The sequence below is a fragment of the Anomaloglossus baeobatrachus genome, chromosome 1 (assembly GCF_048569485.1).
Source record: "Anomaloglossus baeobatrachus isolate aAnoBae1 chromosome 1, aAnoBae1.hap1, whole genome shotgun sequence".
Taxonomy (NCBI): domain Eukaryota; kingdom Metazoa; phylum Chordata; class Amphibia; order Anura; family Aromobatidae; genus Anomaloglossus; species Anomaloglossus baeobatrachus.
Window position 1 is genome coordinate 803,947,934 of NC_134353.1, and position 22,420 is coordinate 803,970,353.

The 22,420-nt window shown below is 43.4% G+C and overlaps 1 protein-coding gene across 3 annotated transcripts in view; it reads left to right on the forward strand.

Moving 5' to 3' along the window:
- The first annotated feature begins 2,098 nt into the window (after nucleotides 1–2,098).
- PJA2 (praja ring finger ubiquitin ligase 2) overlaps nucleotides 2,099–22,420 on the forward strand; it is a 63,637-nt gene continuing 43,315 nt past the window's right edge. The window contains exons 1-3 of one of the 3 annotated variants that reach the window (XM_075325023.1): nucleotides 2,103–2,197; nucleotides 2,650–2,702; nucleotides 17,023–17,223. In XM_075325023.1, the coding sequence (XP_075181138.1) occupies nucleotides 17,025–17,223 (199 nt within the window). In that variant the 5' untranslated portion in view covers nucleotides 2,103–2,197; nucleotides 2,650–2,702; nucleotides 17,023–17,024. Of the gene's footprint in view, nucleotides 2,198–2,649; nucleotides 2,703–17,022; nucleotides 17,224–22,420 lie in introns of all 3 variants that reach the window. The other 2 variants (XM_075325022.1, XM_075325024.1) reach the window with 2 other exon arrangements.

A 22,420-nucleotide genomic window follows, 5' to 3' on the forward strand; every position in this document is an offset into this window, starting at 1 on the left:
CTCTGTGTTACTGGGAGCACTCTCTGTGTTGCTGGGAGCACTCTCTGTGTTGTTGGGAGCACTCTCTGTGTTGTTGGGAGCACTCTGTGTTGTTGGGAGCACTCTCTGTTGCTGGGAGCACTCTCTGTTGCTGGGAGCACTCTGTTGCTGGGAGCACTCTCTGTGTTGCTGGGAGCACTCTCTGTGTTCCTGGGAGCACTCTCTGTGTTGCTGGGAGCACTCTCTGTGTTCCTGGGAGCACTCTCTGTGTTGCTGGGAGCACTCTCTGTGTTGTTGGGAGCACTCTGTGTTGTTGGGAGCACTCTCTGTTGCTGGGAGCACTCTCTGTTGTTGGGAGCACTCTCTGTGTTCCTGGGAGCACTCTGTTGCTGGGAGCACTCTCTGTGTTGCTGGGAGCACTCTCTGTGTTGCTGGGAGCACTCTCTGTGTTGCTGGGAGCACTCTCTGTGTTGTTGGGAGCACTCTCTGTGTTGCTGGGAGCACTCTCTGTGTTGCTGGGAGCACTCTTTGTGTTGCTGGGAGCACTCTCTGTGTTGTTGGGAGCACTCTCTGTTGCTGGGAGCACTCTGTGTTGCTGGGAGCACTCTCTGTGTTCCTGGGAGCACTCTCTGTTGCTGGGAGCACCCTCTGTGTTGCTGGGAGCACTCTCTGTGTTCCTGGGAGCACTCTCTGTGTTCCTGGGAGCACTCTCTGTGTTCCTGGGAGCACTCTCTGTGTTCCTGGGAGCAATCTCTGTTGCTGGGAGCACTCTCTGTGTTGCTGGGAGCACTCTCTGTGTTGCTGGGAGCACTCTCTGTGTTGCTGGGAGCACTCTCTGTGTTGCTGGGAGCACTCTGTTGCTGGGAGCACTCTCTGTGTTGTTGGGAGCACTCTCTGTTGCTGGGAGCACTCTGTGTTGCTGGGAGCACTCTCTGTGTTGCTGGGAGCACTCTCTGTGTTGCTGGGAGCACTCTCTGTGTTCCTGGGAGCACTCTCTGTGTTCCTGGGAGCACTCTCTGTGTTCCTGGGAGCACTCTCTGTGTTCCTGGGAGCACTCTGTTGCTGGGAGCACTCTCTGTGTTCCTGGGAGCACTCTCTGTGTTCCTGGGAGCACTCTCTGTGTTCCTGGGAGCACTCTGTTGCTCGGAGCATTCTCTGTTGCTGGGAGCACTCTCTGTGTTCCTGGGAGCACTCTCTGTGTTCCTGGGAGCACTCTGTTGCTGGGAGCACTCTCTGTGTTGCTGGGAGCACTCTCTGTGTTCCTGGGAGCACTCTGTTGCTGGGAGCACTCTCTGTGTTGTTGGGAGCACTCTCTGTTGCTGGGAGCACTCTCTGTGTTCCTGGGAGCACTCTCTGTGTTGCTGGGAGCACTCTGTGTTGCTGGGAGCACTCTCTGTTGCTGGGAGCACTCTGTGTTGCTGGGAGCACTCTCTGTGTTGCTGGGAGCACTCTCTGTTGCTGGGAGCACTCTCTGTGTTCCTGGGAGCACTCTCTGTTGCTGGGAGCACTCTCTGTGTTGCTGGGAGCACTCTCTGTGTTGCTGGGAGCACTCTCTGTTGCTGGGAGCACTCTCTGTGTTGCTGGGAGCACTCTCTGTGTTGTTGGGAGCACTCTCTGTTGCTGGGAGCACTCTGTGTTGCTGGGAGCACTCTGTGTTGCTGGGAGCACTCTGTGTTGCTGGGAGCGCACTCTGTGTTGCTGGGAGCACTCTCTGTGTTGCTGGGAGCACTCTGTGTTCCTGGGAGCACTCTCTGTTGCTGGGAGCACTCTCTGTGTTGCTGGGAGCACTCTCTGTTGCTGGGAGCACTCTCTGTGTTGCTGGGAGCACTCTCTGTTGCTGGGAGCACTCTCTGTGTTCCTGGGAGCACTCTCTCTGTTGCTGGGAGCACTCTGTGTCCTGTTGTCAGTGTCCTGCTCTGTGCAGTATCGCGCTGTCTGTAGCTGCAGTGTTGTGGTGACAGCCGCACAGGTTACCATTCGTGCGTATACCGTAGTTTGTTTCTTACCTGTGGTACTAGTAGAGAAGTTGTGATTGGATGGTGAGCGTCTGGGTCCCGCCTCTCATCACTTACCTATTGGCTAGCTGTATGACGGCTTTGAAAGACGATTGGTTGTTCTCTTGACGTGTGTGTCCGGTGACGCCGCGCTGGGTGAGGGACGGAGCCGTATAGTCAGCGGTGTTGGAGGCTCCGGACAGTGCCGGGATATCGAGCAGCAGGTACAGCAGTGCTGCCGGAGGAGCGGGCGGGGGGCGAACAGTTTGTGGGCTGTTGTAGTGCTCTGTAGGTGCAGTCGTGCAGCACAGTGAGCGGTGGACGCTGCTGAGGCCTGTGGAGGGGGAGGAGCCAGGGGGCGCGTCACTGCCAGGCGCTATATAAACACGAGCTGAGCGCTATAGTGCAGGCCAGGCAGGCAGACGCTAAACAGCGGGCACTGTGTGTAGGGGACTGTGCACGTGAGGTGGGGCCGGGTCTCCCTGTGTTACTGCGAGAGAGTGCTGGCTCCTGGTCACTGTGGTCATTACATATGAGTGTGTATTATCAGCTGTGCACACTGGTATGAGGCAATCAGACAGGAGGCTGCTGGGAATTTGGTAAAACGTTGGTGCTTTGCTGAGTATTTGCAGCACATAAAAAAACATAAAGTTTCTTCGTCTATATATTCCCTTAGGCTCAGCACGTTCCCAGAGATCCGGCCAGTAGGAATAAGGGCGTATGACACGGGTGAGTGCCCCCTGACATTGTATCGGACGGCTCTCGCCCCAGTAATGTACAATGGGGCGGTGCAGATCTGCACATTTGTTCTAATGCCGATTCGCCATGACATGATGGCTGCGATTGGCAGCGTATATCGGACGTCGCGCACCCCGTCAGGTCTATTGATTAGTGAGAGATACCTGACTGCGCTCCGATATCGGTCCGATCTACGACGGCGCGGACACTGGAGAAATCAGTCTCTCCATCTTCTCCGCACCTTTGATGTCATTCTGGCATGCCAGAGGATGGGATCACCATAACGACACTCTGATCACTGTCTCAGATCAGAGTTGGCGCTGAGTCTCAACATCATCGACACAATTTTCTTATATGAGAAAACTTTGGCTCATGTGACTCCAGCCTGAGTCGTGAAATAATTGCTGCAGATGCCAGTCAGAGCAAGCAAAATGTTTTATACCCATAGAACTGCAAAAAGAAATATTTTTCCTTATGTGGTGATGGATCAGCGCCCAGACTGTATTGTTCCTATACATTTATATATAGGACACAATACCTGCCATACACACAAATGAACCAACAAATATATGCAGACGTCAGTGGCCCCTCTCACCTCCCAACGCGGTACTGAGCCAAGCCGGATTGCTTCCTTTTAGTGATGAGCGAGCATGGGCCACTGCTCATTCCTCGGTCGAGCTTCAGAGTTTAAAAATGCTTGAGTTTCCCATAGACTTCTCTTATACTCAGTACTCAAGTCTAAACAAAAAAAGAAAATCCGGCACGACATCAAATGGATAAAAATCTTCTTTTTGCTTTATTAATCCATGATAAAAATAGGGTTTAAAATACAGACAAGGGACGCGTTTCGGAATATGCTTCCTTATTCACAATCCCATACAGACTAACATTAAACAGTTCCTTATAAAGGCAAGGGTGACCATGACGGATCAGGAAATGACATCACATGTTAATGAACCACAAAGAAAGAAGAAAAAAAAAAAGGAAATTCTTCTTGTGGAAATCATAACAGAAACCGCTGACAATTCAATACAAATATAATAGATCATTTTTCAAATTCATACCCATTGGATATCTTGTGTGCATATGATAAATCCATTTGGCCGCTCGATAATGTAATAATTTCTTTATCACCACCCCTTTTGGGAAGATTAACCCTTTCAATGGCACTAACTTTCAAACTACTACAACTCCCATGATGTTCCTTCAAAAAATGTTGGGAGGCCCCTGACAAACAAGTGCTGCAGTGATCGGGTGTTCATATGCAGCACCTCGCTTTCCGGCGGCCGTGTCACTCTGTCAGCGTCTGCAGGAGAAGGTGGGTGGGCCTGAACTAGCGCCGGCTGTCACATGACCGGAGCTCGTGAAGGCCCCGCCCACCTCTTCCTTCCTGTACCTGGATCCACCGCGCTCCTGTACACCGGACGGAGAAAGTGACTCCGGTGAGGCAGGTAAGTATATGGAACCCTGCGGAGAAATCCGCAACAATAATTGACATGCTGCTGATTTTTCCGCAGGGAAATCCGCATTATTTCCGCTGCGGAAAAAAAAGCAGTGTGGGCACAGCAGTTCCCAAATGCCATAGAAATGGCTGGGGAGTAGCTGTGCTGCAGATTTTTAAAAAATCTGCGGAATTTCCGTGAAAAATACGCGGAAAAATTCCGCGCATTTTCCGCAGCGTGGGCACATAGCCTTAAAGTGCTTCCAATATATTGTTTTTTACATATATCACATGACAAAATATAAATAACATTAGACGTCCCGCAATTTATTAATTAATTTATGTTGTAATTTTTTCCGGTTGTAAAAGATACAAAACTTTTTGTATATATTTGCACAGACCGCAGTTTTTTTGACCACATTTGACTGATCCAGTGGTAGGTAACCACATGGATTTGTCTGAAGTTTTGACACTGTTAAGTTTGTTTCTAGAAATAACACGTCTCTAGGAAATGTTTTGGCCCCCAGTGATCATAATACCAGATCTCACAGTATCAAAACTTCAGACAAATCCATGTGGTTACCTACCACTGGATCAGTCAAATGTGGTCAAAAAAATTGCGGTCTGTGCAAATATATGTATAACACAAAAATGTTTTATGTTAGTCTGTATAGGATTGTGAATAAGGAAGCATATTCCGAAACGCGGCCCTTGTCTGTATTTTAAACCCTATTTTTATCATGGATTAATAAAGATAAAAGAAGATTTTTATCCATTGGATGTCGTGCTGGATTTTCTTTTTTTGTTTATCCTAGTGTCATGGCCGTGATCCATCTTCCATGCACCATCTTTGGACTTCAAATATACTGGTGAGCTGGAATTGAGCGTTTACTCTCCTTTTGATATTTGTTTTCAGTACTCAAGTCTCCCCAAGCTCGATCGAGTAACAAGCAGTGGAGAGCACGCTCACTCATCACTATCCCCTTTTACTTGTTTCCAGACTGGCAACTTCAGCCTTTTCGTTCAGAATGTGGCTGAAGAGGAAAAGTCGGCAGTCCCTCTGTGTGACAGCAAACTGACGAATCATCATTGTGCAATATGTATACTGTCATGATTCCCTTGTATTTCCTGTGCGAGGGGGGAGTCGTATGCTTACCTGTGTCATTTTGCTTTTCTCCCCACAACTATGCCAATTGTAAACATGTTGTTAAGTAACCATCTACTCACATGGGAATACAGAAGAATTGGGACTGTGCACACTATCACGATTCTGCAGTCTTGTATAGTGACTGCAGACTTTTTTTCTTAGATGTGGAAAACCCCTTTTTAAAGTGCACCAATCACCAGGATTTTCGTATATAACCTAAAGCCAGTGCTATACTGGCACTATCAGGCTGATTCTATACATACCTGTAGTGGTCAGCTCTGATGTTTAGGTTTTGAAATCGAAGAAAGTAAAGTTTATAAAATCATCAGCTTCTTGAGTGACAGTAGCTGAGGATCAGATAATATCTGGGGGGTATTCATAGTTATCCCCTCCCCCTGTTAGAATTACCATAAGTATTATACCATCAACTTACTTTTCACTAGCAGGAGGACCTGTGTGATCTTAGGCTGCTTTCACACATCCAGCTTGAACTCTGCGGCTCAATCCGTCTGTGCAAGCTATGCAACGGATGCGGTGAACACACCGCTTCCTTTGCATAAGTTTTTCCTTTGCGGCCAGTCCGGTTTTTGCCGCTTGCGGCATGCTACTGAGCATGCGCAGTGGCAAAAACCGCATGCGGCGGCCGGATGCAGTTATTGCCGCATCCGGCCGCCATAGGCATGCATTGAAAAATGCGCCGCATCGGCCGAATGCGGCGCGATGCGGTTTTTTTTTACCGCACGAAAAAACGTGCCAGGCAACGTTCCATCCGGCCGCCGCATCGGCTAAGTCTGCCGCATGCGGCAAAAACCGGACGGAACGCAAGGCCATGCGGCACAATGCGGCACTAATTAAAGTCTATGCAGAAAAAACGCAAGCGGCAGCAAAAAAAAACGGTTGCGATTTTCCTGCAAAGTGCCGGAGTGTGCCGCATTGCAGAAACCGGAGGTGTGAAAGCAGCCTTATACCCATGTGACCAGAAGGGGCGGGGCCTCAGCCAACAAAGCTGATACCACAAAGCAACATTTTTCTTTTGGCTGAGGCCCCGCCCTTTCTGGTCACATGGGTACGACCTCACACAGGTCCCGCTAATCAAAATTTAAATCGAAAGAATTAGCATAAGTATTATACCAACAGGGGGAGGGGATAACTATGAATACCCTCAGATATTATCTGATCCTCAGCTGCAGCTGCTGTCATTCAAGAAGCTGATGATTTTTAAAAAAAATGTACTTTCTTGGATTTCAAAACCTAAACATCAGAGCTGACCCCTAATGGTATGTATAGAATTCACCAGATAGTGCCAGTATAGCACTGGCTTTGTTATATATGAAAATCCTGGTGATTGGTTCCCTTTAAGCTTTCCCCATTGCTTTAGAAAGTAAAGGTAAAACTGTCCTATGTATTTTTTTTAATTTCCTTTGACATCATAGTTTCCATGGAGGTGATAGGTTCTGCAGAACTGATCATCCTTCTTCAGGAGCCAATGGCTTCCCTGCTTTTGAGTTTTGTGTGTTGGGAAGTGATGCGCTCTTGAAGATGGAGCATTCAGATCAGCAGCGTAATCTTAACATTGGTCCAAACTCTTTATGATGCTGCAATCAAAGACTTTTACCAGTGCAGCGACACTGAAGCTGATGTGCTCTACTTGTCTAGGCCATCTTTTATAGCCTTCAGAGGTAACTGGGAACATAGACAGCAAACTGCACACAATACAGCTAAAAATCCTTTCTAAGAAGTCAATTTACAAAGTTGATTGTTTTTACAAACCCTTTGCTATTTTACCCAATTAAGCAAGAGACAAATCATACCAAGAAGAATCAGTTCACAAATTTTCCTCCATTACCATCACCCATAATCTGTACAATTCAATTAAAAAACAACCTGAAATAGTTTTGAGTGGAAAAAGAAAACTAAAATAATGTGGTTGAATAAATATACACGCCCTGACAGCTGCATAGAAATATATAAAGCTGTCATGCTTGGGTGTGGAGCACCAGCCAGTCATGTGGTCTCTTCTTGTTTGGTTATATATGATTTTGTGAGTGTACCCTTAAACTAATACTTTGTTGTAGTAAGTACCCTTGGAAGTTTACAGCATTCAGTCTTTTTGGGTAGCAGTTTAAAAATCTACAATTGTCAGTCTGTGCCCACTCATCCTTGCAGTAGTGCTCCAAATCTGTCAGATTGCGAGAGCATCTGCTGTCTACAGCGCCCTCTTCAGGTCACCCACAGGTTCAATGAGATTCAGGGCTGAGCCATTTCAAAACTCTTCTGGTAAAGCCATCTTTTTGCTGATTTTGGAGGTATGTGTATTAGAGATGAACGGACCGGTGAAAGTTCGGATTCAGCCGGATTTTAGATAAACTCTTGTTCGAGGCCCGGATTTGACCTGAACTTTATCCCGGATGCCGAACCCCATTTGAAGTCAATGATTGGGCAGCTTGGCTCTCGGCACAGATACAGCCAGCCATAAATGAAGCATTTCTGGGGGATGGAGGGAAGGAAGGTGGTGTGTGGTGTGGGGTTTTTTTTGTTTTACACACTGCATCCAAAAACATTTTTACACCCAGTGCAAGCCATTCAGAAACTGCAAGCTGCTCCCACTGGGCCGAGCACCGAGCGTATCCGAGGAGCACCCTGGTGCTCGATCGAGTGGTCAGCATATTTACAGCACCCAAACTCAGAACTCCCATTTTTTTCTAAAGTCTATGTTCGGAGTTACAGTTTGTGCATCTTTAATGCTTATAGTCCTTGTTATGCTTAAAGGTGAAATTCATTGTCATCTTTTTAGCAGAGGCCTGAACATTTTGTCGCAAACTTGACTGATATTTTGAACTGTTCATAATTCCCTTAACCTTGTCTAAAACCCCAGTTCTAACTGCTGAAAACCAGTCCCAAAGCATGCTTCTTCCACCATGCCTTACTGTGTGTATGGTGTTCTTTTGGTGATGCGTTATGTTGTCTTTGAACCAAACATACCATTTGGATTTATGACTAAGGATGTGCAAACCCGATCGGTAAAGCTCAGGGTGCTTACTTGACTCAAATATGGAATTTTTTTTTTTTTTAAAAGTCTTTGTTGAAATTCGAAGTTCGGGTACTATTTGTTAATAAAGTATTGAAAGGCTGCAGCGCTGCCAATTAACAAGCTATATTGCCTATGGAAGATGACTGTATGCTGCTGTGAAGAATAAAGATAAAAAAATATATAAATAATGTAGGCTCCTGCCGGTTTATGATAAAAAGCGCAGGTAAAACACAGAGCTGCGAACTGCAAGCCTCAGTTGTCTGCTTCACCTTGGCTGGCTATCCAACATAGAGGGGATCCCACTCCATTTTAAAAAAAAAAAAAAAAAAAAGTGTGTGTATATATAAAATATACATACATGCATACATACATAAATGGTGGTCCAAAAGTAGGTGGACAGTATGTGTAATAGGGGTTATCAAATATGGTGTAAAGTGAAACTGACTCAGTTGCCCTTAGCAACTAATCAGATTCCACCTTTCATTTCCCAAAGAGTCTAGGAAGAATGGAAAGTGTAATCTGGTTGCTAAGGGCAACTGAGTCAGTTTCACTTTACACCATGTTTGATGGCCTTTTAACCATACAGTCCACCTACTTTTGGACCACCCTGTGTGTGTGTGTATATATATATATATATATATATATATATATATATATATATATATATATATATATATATATATATATATATATATATATATATATATATATAATATATCTCTATATCTATATCATTTAAAAAAAAAAAACAGCGTGGGGGTCCCCCATATTTTTCACAACTAGCCAATGTAAAGTAGACCTTTTTCCTGAGTGCGCCAATACCCTCCATGTAATCAGGAACTACTTTTGAGCCACAGTACAAAGCTGAGATGGGAAAGACGCCATATTAGCTGAAATGGTTTCCGAGTGTTATGTCACATTAGCAGAGCCCCTGAGGTGCCAGAAAAGTAGAAATCCCCCGTAAGTGACTCATTTTACAATCTACAAGCCTTATTGAATTCGTCTAGGGGTACAGTGATCATGTTGACACCACAGGTGTGTTACAGAGTTTTATACGGTTCTGTGGTGAAGAACTAATAATTGCATTTCTATCAGTAAAATACCAAGACAAAAAGAAATTGTTGGGCACTGCTGCACTATGCTGTTTGGCTATGCCGTACTCACAGAATCAGTCAATCAGCTGTTCCAGAACTCGTGTATGCAGCCATTCCAGGTGGTGCGCTGCTGAAAGCACGTCAAAATCCAAAATTATCTAAGAAGGAGAATGAAGTGGCAAACTTTTAATCTGTAATTACAGCAGACAACATATACGGGGAGTGGAGCGTCAAAGCGCTAGCCACAGCAAGAAACGGCTGTCGTCCATCTGCTCCCCCCTCCACTCCCCGTATATGTTGTCTGCTGTAAATACAAATAAAAAGTTTGTCAACCACCAGGTCGAGTTGCCGCTTCATTCTCCTTCTTGGATTATCAGTAAAATACCGTTTTAGCCCCAGAGTATTTATAATCACAAGGGGAAATAGCTAAAAAAAGACCCATAATGTTTTAAGCACTTTCTGCTGATATGTCAATCCGCACATGTGAATGTTTTGCCATGCGGATGGGCTTGGCAGGGAAAAAGTTTTGACTGTTGCAGTGCAGATTTTTTTCTAGAATAGTTTCCAGACTCCGTTTGCAAAGCCCCTGATATGTCTAAACAGTGGAAACCCCCCTCAATTGACCCTCTTATTACAATTTACACCCCTCAGGGAATTTATGGGTGTAGTGAGTGTACTGTGTTTTTACGCTATGGACGATTTCCAGAAACCAACACGCAGTGGAAGTTGCAGAGTGAACGTTCCAAATCTACCATTGTAGTTCCCAATAGATTGTGCCTAGCTTGTGCTTCTAGAGCCACGCATCCGTAAAATAAGAGGGCTGTCCTCACTACATTATTTTCAAACATGTTGCTGCTACCTGTGGTTTAGGCACATCGTAGGGCTCGTAAGGGGGGGGGGCATTTGGATTTAGGAGCACAATTTTTGCTAGTTCTTTTGATGGGAGCTATGCAGTGTTTCCAGAGACATTGTGCAATCAGTAATTTGGACGCCCCTATATTTCTGTTCACAGATGATGGACCTGAGTGGGGAATTATTTTTTTGTGGGTTGAGTTGAAGTTTTATTGGTGGCATTTTGGGGTAGAGGACACTTGTGAACTGTATAACTTGTATAAACGCTCAGCGTAGAGCACAGGATAAATGTGAGCCAACCAAGCCTTACGGCGATCTTTGGGAGCAAGAATGAACAAATCCATGTAAAGGCGAGAATTTTCTTTTATTTATATTTTACACTGTTTACCGTATGTTGTTATCAATGGTTAGGTGACTTTATTCTTCGGGTCGCTGTGATTACAGCGATACCAGATTTATATTTTTTTTACAGTATGTTTGGCTGCTATGACACGCTAAGAAACCAGTATTTTGTTTCACAAAATTAATATTTTTGCATTGCCATATTTTGAGAGCTATAATTTTTCTGTATTTCTTCCGAAAAAGTCCTGTGGGGGCATTTTTTTGTTGTTGGAAGAGTTGACCATATCACTGCCATTTTCGGACACATAATGTTTTTTGATAGCTTTCTATTCCGATTTAATCATGAAAAAGCATTGGGTTTTTATGCCTTTTTTTTTTTTTTTTATGGTGTTCACTAAAATGGTTAAAAAGTGTAACCGTTTTATAGGTCGGATTGTTCCTGATGTGGCAATACCAATATATTGAGCCAGCAGGAGAGCAGACTGACATTGCGCATTACCTCAGATCAGAGCTGGCACAGCGCACACTGACACTGTGCATATTGCACACTCACAAGAATCTGCTGAGCATCAGGCAGAAATTTTAAGATACATGAGGATGTCTTAGGAGCTAAATAGAGTAGGGCATAGGCCAGCTCATAAAACCAGCATCATTGATGACGCTTTATTTCAGGGAGGGAGTAGAGGCTGTTGCAGTGACTTCAGCCTCTTCCCCCAATAATGCTTAGTTTCATGGAGGGGGCAGAGGCTGTGGTAGTGACTTGAGCCTCTTCCCCCAATGATGATTAGTTTCAGGGAGGGGGCGGAGGCTGTGGCAGTGACTCCAGCCTTTTCCCCTGATGATGCTTAGTTTCAGGGAGGGGGCAGAGGCTGTGGTAGTGACTTCAGCCTCTTCCCCCAATGATGCTTAGTTTCAGGGGGCAGAGGCTGTGGCAGTGACTGCAGCCTCTTCCCCCAATGATGCTTAGTTTCAGGGAGGGGGCAGAGGCTGTGGCAGTGACTGCAGCCTCTTCCCCCAATGATGCTTAGTTTCAGGGAGGGGGCAGAGGCTGTGGTAGTGACTGCAGCCTCTTCCCCCGATGATGCTTCATTTGAGTATCTCAGGATGCACTGGGATTCTCAAAGCGTCATCAATAAGGAAGGCAGATAGTGTATTGAGGGAAGTATAGGGAATTTTTAATTAAAACATATTGTAAAATAGACTAGATTATGGCATTAAATAACTAGGCTTTTAGGATGGAAATTAATTTCTCTTTTTGACAACCCCTTTGAAAGGCCGGTCATCAATTCATGCTGATGAACAGGATAATTGCAGCCAGGTTTGCTATAGTTTGAAAATCCATTTCTCCGCCCCACTCCAGTTGTGGAAAGCGCACTGGTGCTCACATGTACCAGTCTATTATTGTGCGTTACCTTGACAGCCAGCGAATTTCCCGCCACTGCCTTCTTAGTCATCCTTTGATGCTCAGCTACAGTCATATAAAAAAGTGTGGGCACCCCTATTAATGTTAACCTTTTTTCTTTATAACAATTTGGGTTTTTGCAACAGCTATTTCAGTTTCATATATCTAATAACTGATGGACTGAGTAATATTTCTGGATTGAAATGAGGTTTATTGTACTAACAGAAAATGTGCAATCCGCATTTAAACAAAATTTGACCAGTGCAAAAGTATGGGCACCCTTATCAATTTCTTGATTTGAACACTCCTAACTACTTTTTACTGACTTACTAAAGCACTAAATTGGTTTTGTAACCTTATTGAGCTTTGAACTTCATAGGCAGGGGTATCCAATCATGAGAAAAGGTATTTAAGGTGGCCACTGGCAAGTTGTTCTCCTATGAAGAGTGGCATCATGGGCTCCTCAAAACAACTCTCAAATGATCTGAAAACAAAGATTATTCAACATAGTTGTTCAGGGGAAGGATACAAAAAGTTTTCTCAGAGATTTAAACTGTCAGTTTCCACTGTGAGGAACATAGTAAGGAAATGGAAGAACACAGGTACAGTTCTTGTTAAGCCCAGAAGTGGCAGGCCAAGAAAAATATCAGAAAGGCAGAGAAGAAGAATGGTGAGAACAGTCAAGGACAATCCACAGACCACCTCCAAAGACCTGCAGCTTCATCTTGCTGCAGATGGTGTCACTGTGCATCGGTCAACAATATAGCGCACGTTGCACAAGGAGAATCTGTATGGGAGAGTGATGCGAAAGAAGCCGTTTCTGCAAGCATGCCACAAACAGAGTCGCCTGAGGTATGCAAAAGCACATTTGGACAAGCCAGTTACATTTTGGAAGAAGGTCCTGTGGACTGATGAAACAAAGATTGAGTTGTTTGGTCATACAAAAAGACATTAGGCATGGAGGCAAAAAAACACGGCATTCCAAGAAAAGTACTTGCTACCCACAGTAAAATTTGGTGGAGGTTCCATCATGCTTTAGGGCTGTGTGGCCAATGCCGGCAGCGGGAATCTTGTTAAAGTTGAGGGTCGTATTGATTCAACTCAGTATCAGCAGATTCTTGACAATAATGTGCAAGAATCAGTGACGAAGTTGAAGTTACGCATGGGATGGATATTTCAGCAAGACAATGATCCAAAACACCGCTCCAAATCTACTCAGGCATTCATGCAGAGGAACAATTACAATGTTCTGGAATGGCCATCCCAATTCCCAGACCTGAATATCATTGAACATCTGTGGGATGATTTGAAGCGTGCTGTAAATGCTCGGCGACCATCAAACTTAACTGAACTGGAATTGTTTTGTAAACAGGAATGGTCCAATATACCTTCATCCAGGATCCAGGAACTCATTAAAAGCTACAGGAAGCGACTAGAGGCTGTTATTTTTGCAAAAGGAGGATCTACAAAATATTAATGTCACTTTTATGTTGAGGTGCCCATACTTTTGCACTGGTCAAATTTTGTTTAAATGCGGATTGCACATTTTCTGTTAGTACAATAAACCTCATTTCAATCCAGAAATATTACTCAGTCCATCAGTTATTAGATATATGAAACTGAAATAGCTGTTGCAAAAACCCAAATTGTTATAAAGAAAAAAGGTTAACATTAATAGGGGTGCCCAAACTTTTTCATATGACTGTACTCGTATATGTTAATGGAGACTGGGATTTTCGCTATATGGTGGACATGTTATATATCGCAGTATGTAATATAAGCAATTGGACAATCACAGGTTTAAGTCCCCTGTATAGAGTGAAAAAGAAAGTTAAACAATTGAAAAAAAGGAATTAAAAAAAGGGTATAAAAATTTTAATCCATGCTCTTTTCCCCTCATTACAAGTAAATAAATTACTGCGAGCGCTGTGAGGATTCACAAGTCTGTCTTCACATAGTGACTGCAGGCTTGTACGCCAAGGCCATACAACCCCTTTAGATTTTGGTGCAGTTACTAAAAATTGGTATGGTAAAATAAGTGAAGCGTTGATAAATTTGACTTAAGTATGTACAACAAAGAGATGTCAGAATTCGCACAGAAATTTTGGGGCAAACACAGTTATAAATGTCATTCATATCCGGCAGCTTGTCTGCACTTGGTCATTTGGCAATTTTATTGTTTGACTCCTAAAATGCTGACTGTTCAGAAAATAATTAATTATTCTGGGATGGATTTGCAAAGTAAGTACACAGTCTACATCAGGGCAAAGCGATCTGTGTCCTGATGTATACAGATTATATTGTTAGGTCTGGTGTCATCCAATGTAAGCCATTCTTGATACATGATGTAATAGTCCGTTACAGATAAGGTCCTTAACTTTAATGTAGGTTTAGGACCTGAGCCTGTATCATTCCTAGCAGATGCTGGCTGTCAATGTACACACATTGTCTTTTTTCAGGCTAGAATGCTCCTTACCCAGCTTGAAAAGCGTATTAATAAATGTTAAAAATAATGAACATATTTACAGCACTGTAAAAATAATTTCTGGCGCTAATGCAGAGTCTTCTGAGCTTCATTTTTACTGTTCCACAAAGTGGTTAAAAGAAGTGCCCTAAGAGCCATGGGTAGAGCTGAGCGGAGGCTGCTACTGTTAACTCATATTCTTCTATGGTTTCTTTATTATAATTTATATTATTTTTGTGTATAGTTATTTTAACAAATATAAATGTTTAATTTTTTTTTTGGTGCCATTTTCTAAAACTGGTAGCGCTAAAATTTATATTTGCCAAATGCCAGAATAACATTTTTTTTAAGGCATTTGTATTACTTTCGGCAAAGTCAAAAGTTTACATACACTAAAAGTAATATGCCATTAAACAATATGGGACAGCCCATATGATGATATTATGTATTTGGAAGCTTCTGATAGGTTTATTGGCAAAATCTGAGTGAATTAGCGACTCACTGGTGGATCTATTTTAATTCACACCTGAAACACACTGCTTCTTTATGTAGCATCATGGGAAAGTCAGAAGAAATCAGCCAAGACTCCCAGGAAGAGAATTGTGGACTTGAACAAGTCTGGTTCATCTTTGGATGCAATTTCCAGATACCTGAAGGTGCCGCATTCATCTGTACAAACAATTATATGCAAGTACAAACAAGATGGGAACGTCCCAGCCATCGCACCGCTCAGGAATGAGACTGAGTTCTGTGTACCAGAGGTGAACGTGTTTTGGTCAGACATGTGCATGTCAACCCAAGAACAAAAGCAAAGAACCTTGTGAAGATGCTGGCAGAAGCTGGTAAAATTGTGTCATTATCCATAGTGAAATGAGTACTATATCAACATGGTCTGAAAGGCCACTCTGCCAGGAAGAAGTCATTACGCCAAAAGAAACGTAAAAAAAAAGCCAGATTAATGTATGCAAGTGCACACAGGAACACAGACCTTACTTTTTGGAGACATGTCCTGTGGTCTGATGAAACTAAAATTGAACTGTTTGGCCATAATGACCATCATTACGCTTGGAGGAAAAAGGGAGAAGCTTTGAAACCTAAGAATATCATCTCAACTGTGAAAAACGGGGGTGGCAACATCATGTTGTGGGGTTGTTTTGCTGCAGGGGGAACTGGTGCACTTCACAAAGTAGATAGCCTATTGAAGAAAGATTATATGGTAATACTGAAGAAACCTCTCAAGACATCAGCCAGGAACATAAAGCTTAGGTGGAAATGGGTCTTCCAAATTTCCAAATAGACAATAACCTAAAGCATACTGCCAAGCTGGTCACAAAGTGGCTTAAGGATAACAAAGTAAATGTTTTGGAGTGGCCATCTTAAAGCCCTGATCTTAATCCTATTGAACATTTATGGGCAAAGCTGAAAAGGCAGGTGCAAGCAAGGCGACCTACAAACATGGCTCAGATACACCAGTTTTGTCAGGAGGAATGAGCCCAAATTCCTACCAATTATTGTGAGAAGCTTGTTGAAGGATATCCAAAACATTTGAACCAAGTCATACAGATTAGGGCAATGGTACCAAATACTAATGAAGTATATGTAAACTTTTGAAATTTGTAGAAAGTAATAAAAATGCCTTTAAAACATACTCTCTCTCATATTCTGGTATTTGGCAAATATAAATAATTTTGGTTCCTAATTGACCTGAAATGGGAAAAGTTTATTCTGATTTCAAATCCCTCTATGGGACGTCAACCTGTAATCATTTCACTTCTATAGTATGCTGTATTTTACAGTTTAAATGGAGGTCTCCGTTTGATGCTCAGCTTGTAACAGAGTTTTAGAAGAATAACAAGATGCTCTACCGTTCACCCTATTTAAACACCTCTATTAATGATTGACAGGGGCATTTAAGTAATCAAACAGCAGTGAATGTCAGTGTCGAGCAGCCAACGTCTGCACTGTATGCAGCAGGCACAGCACTTGTGTCTGCCCAATACACACGCACCCTAGCTGCGCTGTAAAGTCTGATCTATTAAGATATAACTAAAACGTAATCGTCATTTTAAATTTTTTTTCATAAATCCATAGTACACATGATCTTGCTTTTCTCTGCCAGAATTGATCAGTCATTATCAAAAGTGTCAATTCTGAATTATCTGTATTCAGTGAAGATTTTTCCCTGGAAAAATAAGTTATTCCTCCTGGAAGAAGGAAAAGACCATGTCTTATCCATTGTAGGCATTTGACTTTTGTGATGTTACGGGAGACCCAGAAAACTGTTCTAGTTTTAGTCCTGGAGTACAAACCTGGTTGTGTATAGCGCCTCCCCGCCAAGTGCTGCGATGTCAGTGTCTGTAATGGTCAAGTGCTTTTCCCCCACTACATTAAGCGCCTCTCAGGCCTTCCCTTCTGCTTCGTGTAAGATTGTTTACAGGGTAAAGGCTACATAAAGAAAATAAAGCCTACAAACTTGTTAGTTGTATTGTTTTCTCTCTACATAAAGATATACTTGATAATCTAGTGATTTCTTTGCAGGAATGGGTCAGGAATCCTGTAAATCTGCCTGGCCTAAACCATCAGGTGGCTATCAGACAATCACAGGGAGGCGATATGGAAGAAGACATGCATATATCAGCTTTCGACCCGCTCTGGAAAGTCCACATCGAACTTCAGCCCATCAGGGGAGAGAAATCGAGGGCCTGGAGCTGGACAGCGTGCAAATAGAGAATAATTTAAGTGTGTGATATATCATTCATTGGTGTTTGTGCATTGTCATTTAGTTGTTGGCTGCGCAAATTGTATTTTAGTGGCTCAATTTATTAGTTTATAGTTTTAATGACCTGTTACAACAGGAAGATGTTCCAGAAAATTGGTATGAAGCCCAAGCGCTAATGCCTCCCTATCCCTACTTGGCTGCAAAAAGATATATGCAACCCCCCCATTTGCAAATTAAACTAAATATATCGTATATTAACAAGTCAATTTGTGCTAATGGGAATAGCATGCACTGCAGAGCGAAATTCATAGCAAATTGTATATTCCAACAATATGATACACAGATAAAACAAGAAAAAAGACTTTCTAAAGGTACATCTGCCACATTAGAGACACAGTCGTAAAGATACTTGACAGATAAAACCTACATACAGGTTTACAAGTGCATATTGCAGTCGCTGAATCTGTAGCATAATTAACTGATGATCCATTGTATAAAATCCAATCAATTTCTCCCTCCCCCTTGGTTCAGGTAACATCCAATGTTAAATAATCAGTTTTAAACAATCTCCCGTATTTCAGGCAGTAGTCATGGTTCAAAAGGTGTCCATGTGTCAGGTTATAACACTCTTTAGGCCGGTTTCACATTTGCGTTGTTTTGCCGGAAACTGATTCAAGCACGCATGCAGTACAGTTCATTTACTTACAGTGGAAGCGCGACACCATGCGGTTGTGTGCTTCATACACTACCGCATGTGTCCACATGGTGTCGCACTTCCACTGTAAATAAATGAACTGTACTGCATGTGGGCTGGATTCCGTTTCCGTCAAAACAATGCAAATGTGAAACCGGCCTTAGCAGTGCCCTGGCCAGTGGCGTTCGTTCACTTGTAGCCCCATTTGTGGGTGTTCTCAGTCAGATGTACAGCATCTTGATACACATGCAGATATTAAACTGGGCTCAACCAATGCATTTCAAATGCAATATGGCTTCCGTCCTCACATAGCTCAAGTAACTGGTTTTAACACTTATGTACCCTGATCCAATTACATCCTGGCAAGATGCGGTCACATGCAGTTGCGGGCGTCATACACAACTGCATGTGACTGCATCTTGCCGCGATTCCATTGGACATGAATGGAACTGAAACGCATTTGTATTGATCCGTCTTTGCAGCAAAATACCGCTCATGTGTGCGTCGCCTAAGCTGTACGGGGAACTTTAGTAGGTTATTCCTGCACAGGTAGATGAGAGAGAATCGGGAGATATTACTGGCCCTTGGTTTACTGCACATACAATATACCTTCTGTGTAAGAGATTATTTATATAAATGTGTATGTATGTGTGTATGTTTGTGTGTGTGTGATTATATTTATATTTATATTTTTATATTTTATATATATATATATATATATATATATATATATATATATATATATATATATATATATATATATATATATATATATATATATATATATATATATATATATATATATATATATATATATACCGTGTTTCCCCGAAAGTAGGAACCCCCCGAAAGTAAGGCAGGGTGGGGGTTTCGGGGGGGTCCGCCAATGTAGGGCACCCCCCGATTGTAAGGCAGGGTAGCGGGGGGGCCCGGGGAATGTAAGGCCGCCTATGGGTGGTGGTCGCGGCGTAATGTAAGGCCGCATATGGGTGTGGTCGCGGCGTAATGTAAGGCCGCATATGGGTGGGGTCACTGGGGACAGTATGGCCGCATATGGGTGGGGTCCCTGGGGAAAGTACAGGAACTTACCTGCTCGATGCTGATTGGCCGATCAGCCTGTTCGTCACAGGCTCCCTGCTGGCCATCAGCTCGAGCTGTGATTAGCCAGTCAGCCGGCTCGCAGCTGATTGGCCGAATCAGCCGCGACGTCACCGCCTGCAGGCTCGCTCCGATTGGTCCAGCGTCCCCGGCATCCGAATCGTCAGCCCGGCACCGCAGAGGAGATCGAAACAGAAGGAAAGTAACGGTAAGTTCCGAAACTCTCTCTCTCTGTGTGTGTGTGTGTGTGTGTGTGTGTGTGTGTGTGTGTGTGTGTGTACGGTATGTGTACGGTATGTGTATGGGTGCCGTATGGGGCTGTATGTGTCAGTGTGTGTGTGTGTGTGTGTGTACGGTACCGGTACGATATGTGTGTGGGTGCCGTGTGGGGCTGTACCGGTACTGTATGTGTCAGTGTGTGTGGTGGCAGAGTGGGGGGCAGATCCACTGTATGGGGAGGCTGCAGGGGGGAGGATGGGGTGGATGCCGGACTGTGAAACAATGGGGAGGCTGCAGTGGATGCTGTACTGTACCGTACAGCAATGTGGAGGCTGCAGGGATACTGTATGGGGAGGGATGCCGTACTGTACAACAGACATTTGTTTGATTATTTGTTTGACCATACTGTTCAGCCTGTTAATAAATGTTAATTTTATTGTTAAAAAAATGTTTTTTTTTTTCCCAATGTAAGGCCTCCCCCGAAAGTAAGACAGGGTGGGACTTTTGGGGGTAAAATTAATGTAAGACAGGACCTTACTTTCGGGGAAACACGATAGATGGATATATAGATATAGATATATTATATATATATATATATATATACATATATATATATCTCTATATTTTCTCACACACACACACACACACACACACACACACACACACACACACACACACACAGAGCTCGGCTTTTAGTATCTGATGCATTTCAAGGTGGAAAACGTAACATTTCCAAAAGCATAGTCTTTTAAATATTAGATTTCATTCTCCTGCAGAAAGAATTGCTGATAGTGACAGGACTGTAAATGTACAGATGACTATTACTTGCCTTAACTGACATTGACTGACTCACCTGGGAATATGAGCTTACACTTTAAAAGGCTGAATGCCTGCAAGAGCATAAAATTTGAACTTCTCAGCTTTTGTAAGCGTGTTGAATTACAAAAAGTAACTTTTTTTTATCATGAAAAATATTAATTTTTTTTCTACTTTTGTCCTGTAATTTAATTTTGGCTGATCTAAGAAAATGATGAATCCAATGAGGGGTATTGCTGGTTTTTAGAATTTTGCATATAGATTAAATTGGCATCCAGTTATGCTAATACTTCTGAAGCTTAAAACGGGACTACACCAGACCCACAAAAGAGAAGCGTTAGGCTGATTATATTTAGCGGAAGCAACAAGTTCATAGAACATTCCAAATATCTAGTAGTACCATAGGTCTAGAGGCATTCCTTTACAACAGGAGTCCTTAACCTGCCTGTGGCTAGGGAGCCAGATGTGGCTCGCAGGTCCATGATCTGTGGCTCGCAAGTGCCTTCTAGCTTGGTTCATAAGCAGCCGGTCTAGTAAACAGCTATGAAGAGCAGGTCTCCAGATGGTGACTTTTTTTGACTAGCCCCACATAGAAGAGCAGATCTGAGTGAGGGTAAACCCTGGATCTTGGTATACTTCCTTGGTGTGATTTCTATGGAAAATCTTTGGCTGTTATTATACCAGTAATGAAGGTTCTGGTTGGTGGCTGAACATGCCTCTCAAAGTTAGAAAGGGTGAGGACCTCTCCTCTGTAACATAGGGAACATGTACATTAGTAGCAATAGACTGTATTTAAGTATCCAATAAGGATTTCGAAAGATCATTGTAACGGGAGGGAGGGATGGATCTACTGTGGCATCACCGGCTGTTATCAACTGTGGATAGATGTGTGGGTTGTCTTTGTAATGCTGCCTCTGATTAATTTGAAATTGCAGAAAACTCTTCCTGAAAGTACACAAAGTATGAATCTAAAAATTGCCCCGGTAGTGATTGTGAAAATTTGAAGATTAACTGATTTTATACAAAGTCTGTCAGCAACACTAGGCACCAGGCCTTGTAAGTAGCATAGCCTCTGAGCCAAATACACCGTGGGTGTGCAGAAGCGGCTTAATGCTCATTCTGCTTACGGAGTTTGCATCCCCCGCCTCCCACACTGATGATTGACAGCACTCATTTGCCTGCAGAGAACACTCAGGTAGGCCACGTGCACATGGTCAGTATTTGGTGAGTTTTTTACCTCAGTATTTGTAGCCAGAACCAGGAGTGGTGCCCGTGTTTCTATTCTACTTTTCCTCTGATTGTTCCACTCCTGGTTTTGGCTACAAATACTGAGGCAAAAAAACTCGCCAAATACTGAACGTGTAAGGCTGCTTTCACACTACGTTTTTTTTAACATCCGTCATGAACTTTTTTTAACGCAAAAACGGATCCAGTGCAAATGCGTTTTCATTTCAATGCATTTGCAATGGACTCGCGTCACCATGCGTTCACCTGTGTTTGCGTGCGTTCTATGAGGATCCAGCGACTTGCAGTTTTTTAACATTTTTCAAAAACGCTACTTGTAGCGTTTTTGAGCTGCGTCTAAATACTGCAAATTGCTGGATCCTGACTAAACCGCACGCAAACGCATGTGAACGCTGGCATGCTCATAGACAGGATCCTGCTTACTCTACTGAGCATGCACAAAAACCAGCATCGCGTGATTAGTCTCTCTCCACCTCCCCCTCCTTCTCTCTCCACCTCCGCCCCCCCCCTCCCCCTCCCTCTCCCTCCACTCTCCCCTGCCTGAGAGCGGAGGACGCTTGTAACCATGGTAAACATCGGGTAACCACGGTCTTAGTTACCCGATGTTTATCTTGGTTACATGAGCAGGGAGCCGGCTCCTAGCAGCTGCAGACACTCGTAACCAATGGAAATATCGGGTATCCAAGCAAGTTACCCAATGTTTACCTTGGTTACGAGCCTCCACAGCTGTCAGATGTCGGCTCCCAGTCTCACGCTCAGTTCCCTTCACTCCCGATCACTTGACTCCAATGCCCGCCCATAAACTTAGTGACAGGATCCTGCAAAATAACACATGCGTTTGCATGCATTTTTTTGCTGTAAAAGCAGGATCCGCTTTTGCAGCAAAAAAACGTTCATGACGCATGTTAAAAAAACGTAGCGTGAAAGCAGCCTAAACGGGGCCTTAGTGCTCTCAGTCACCTGAGATAGAGGTTTGGGCAGAACAGTGCACTGAGCACCTTAATTAGCAAGTTTGATTAAAACTGAGTCAGTGATTAAAACACTTAAGTTGTGTTTTGTTGGGGGTTTTTTTTAATTATTTATAAGGCTTATGGCCCCTACGAGATTATGTATTTGGGTTATAATGTCAGCTCGGGCTAATAAGC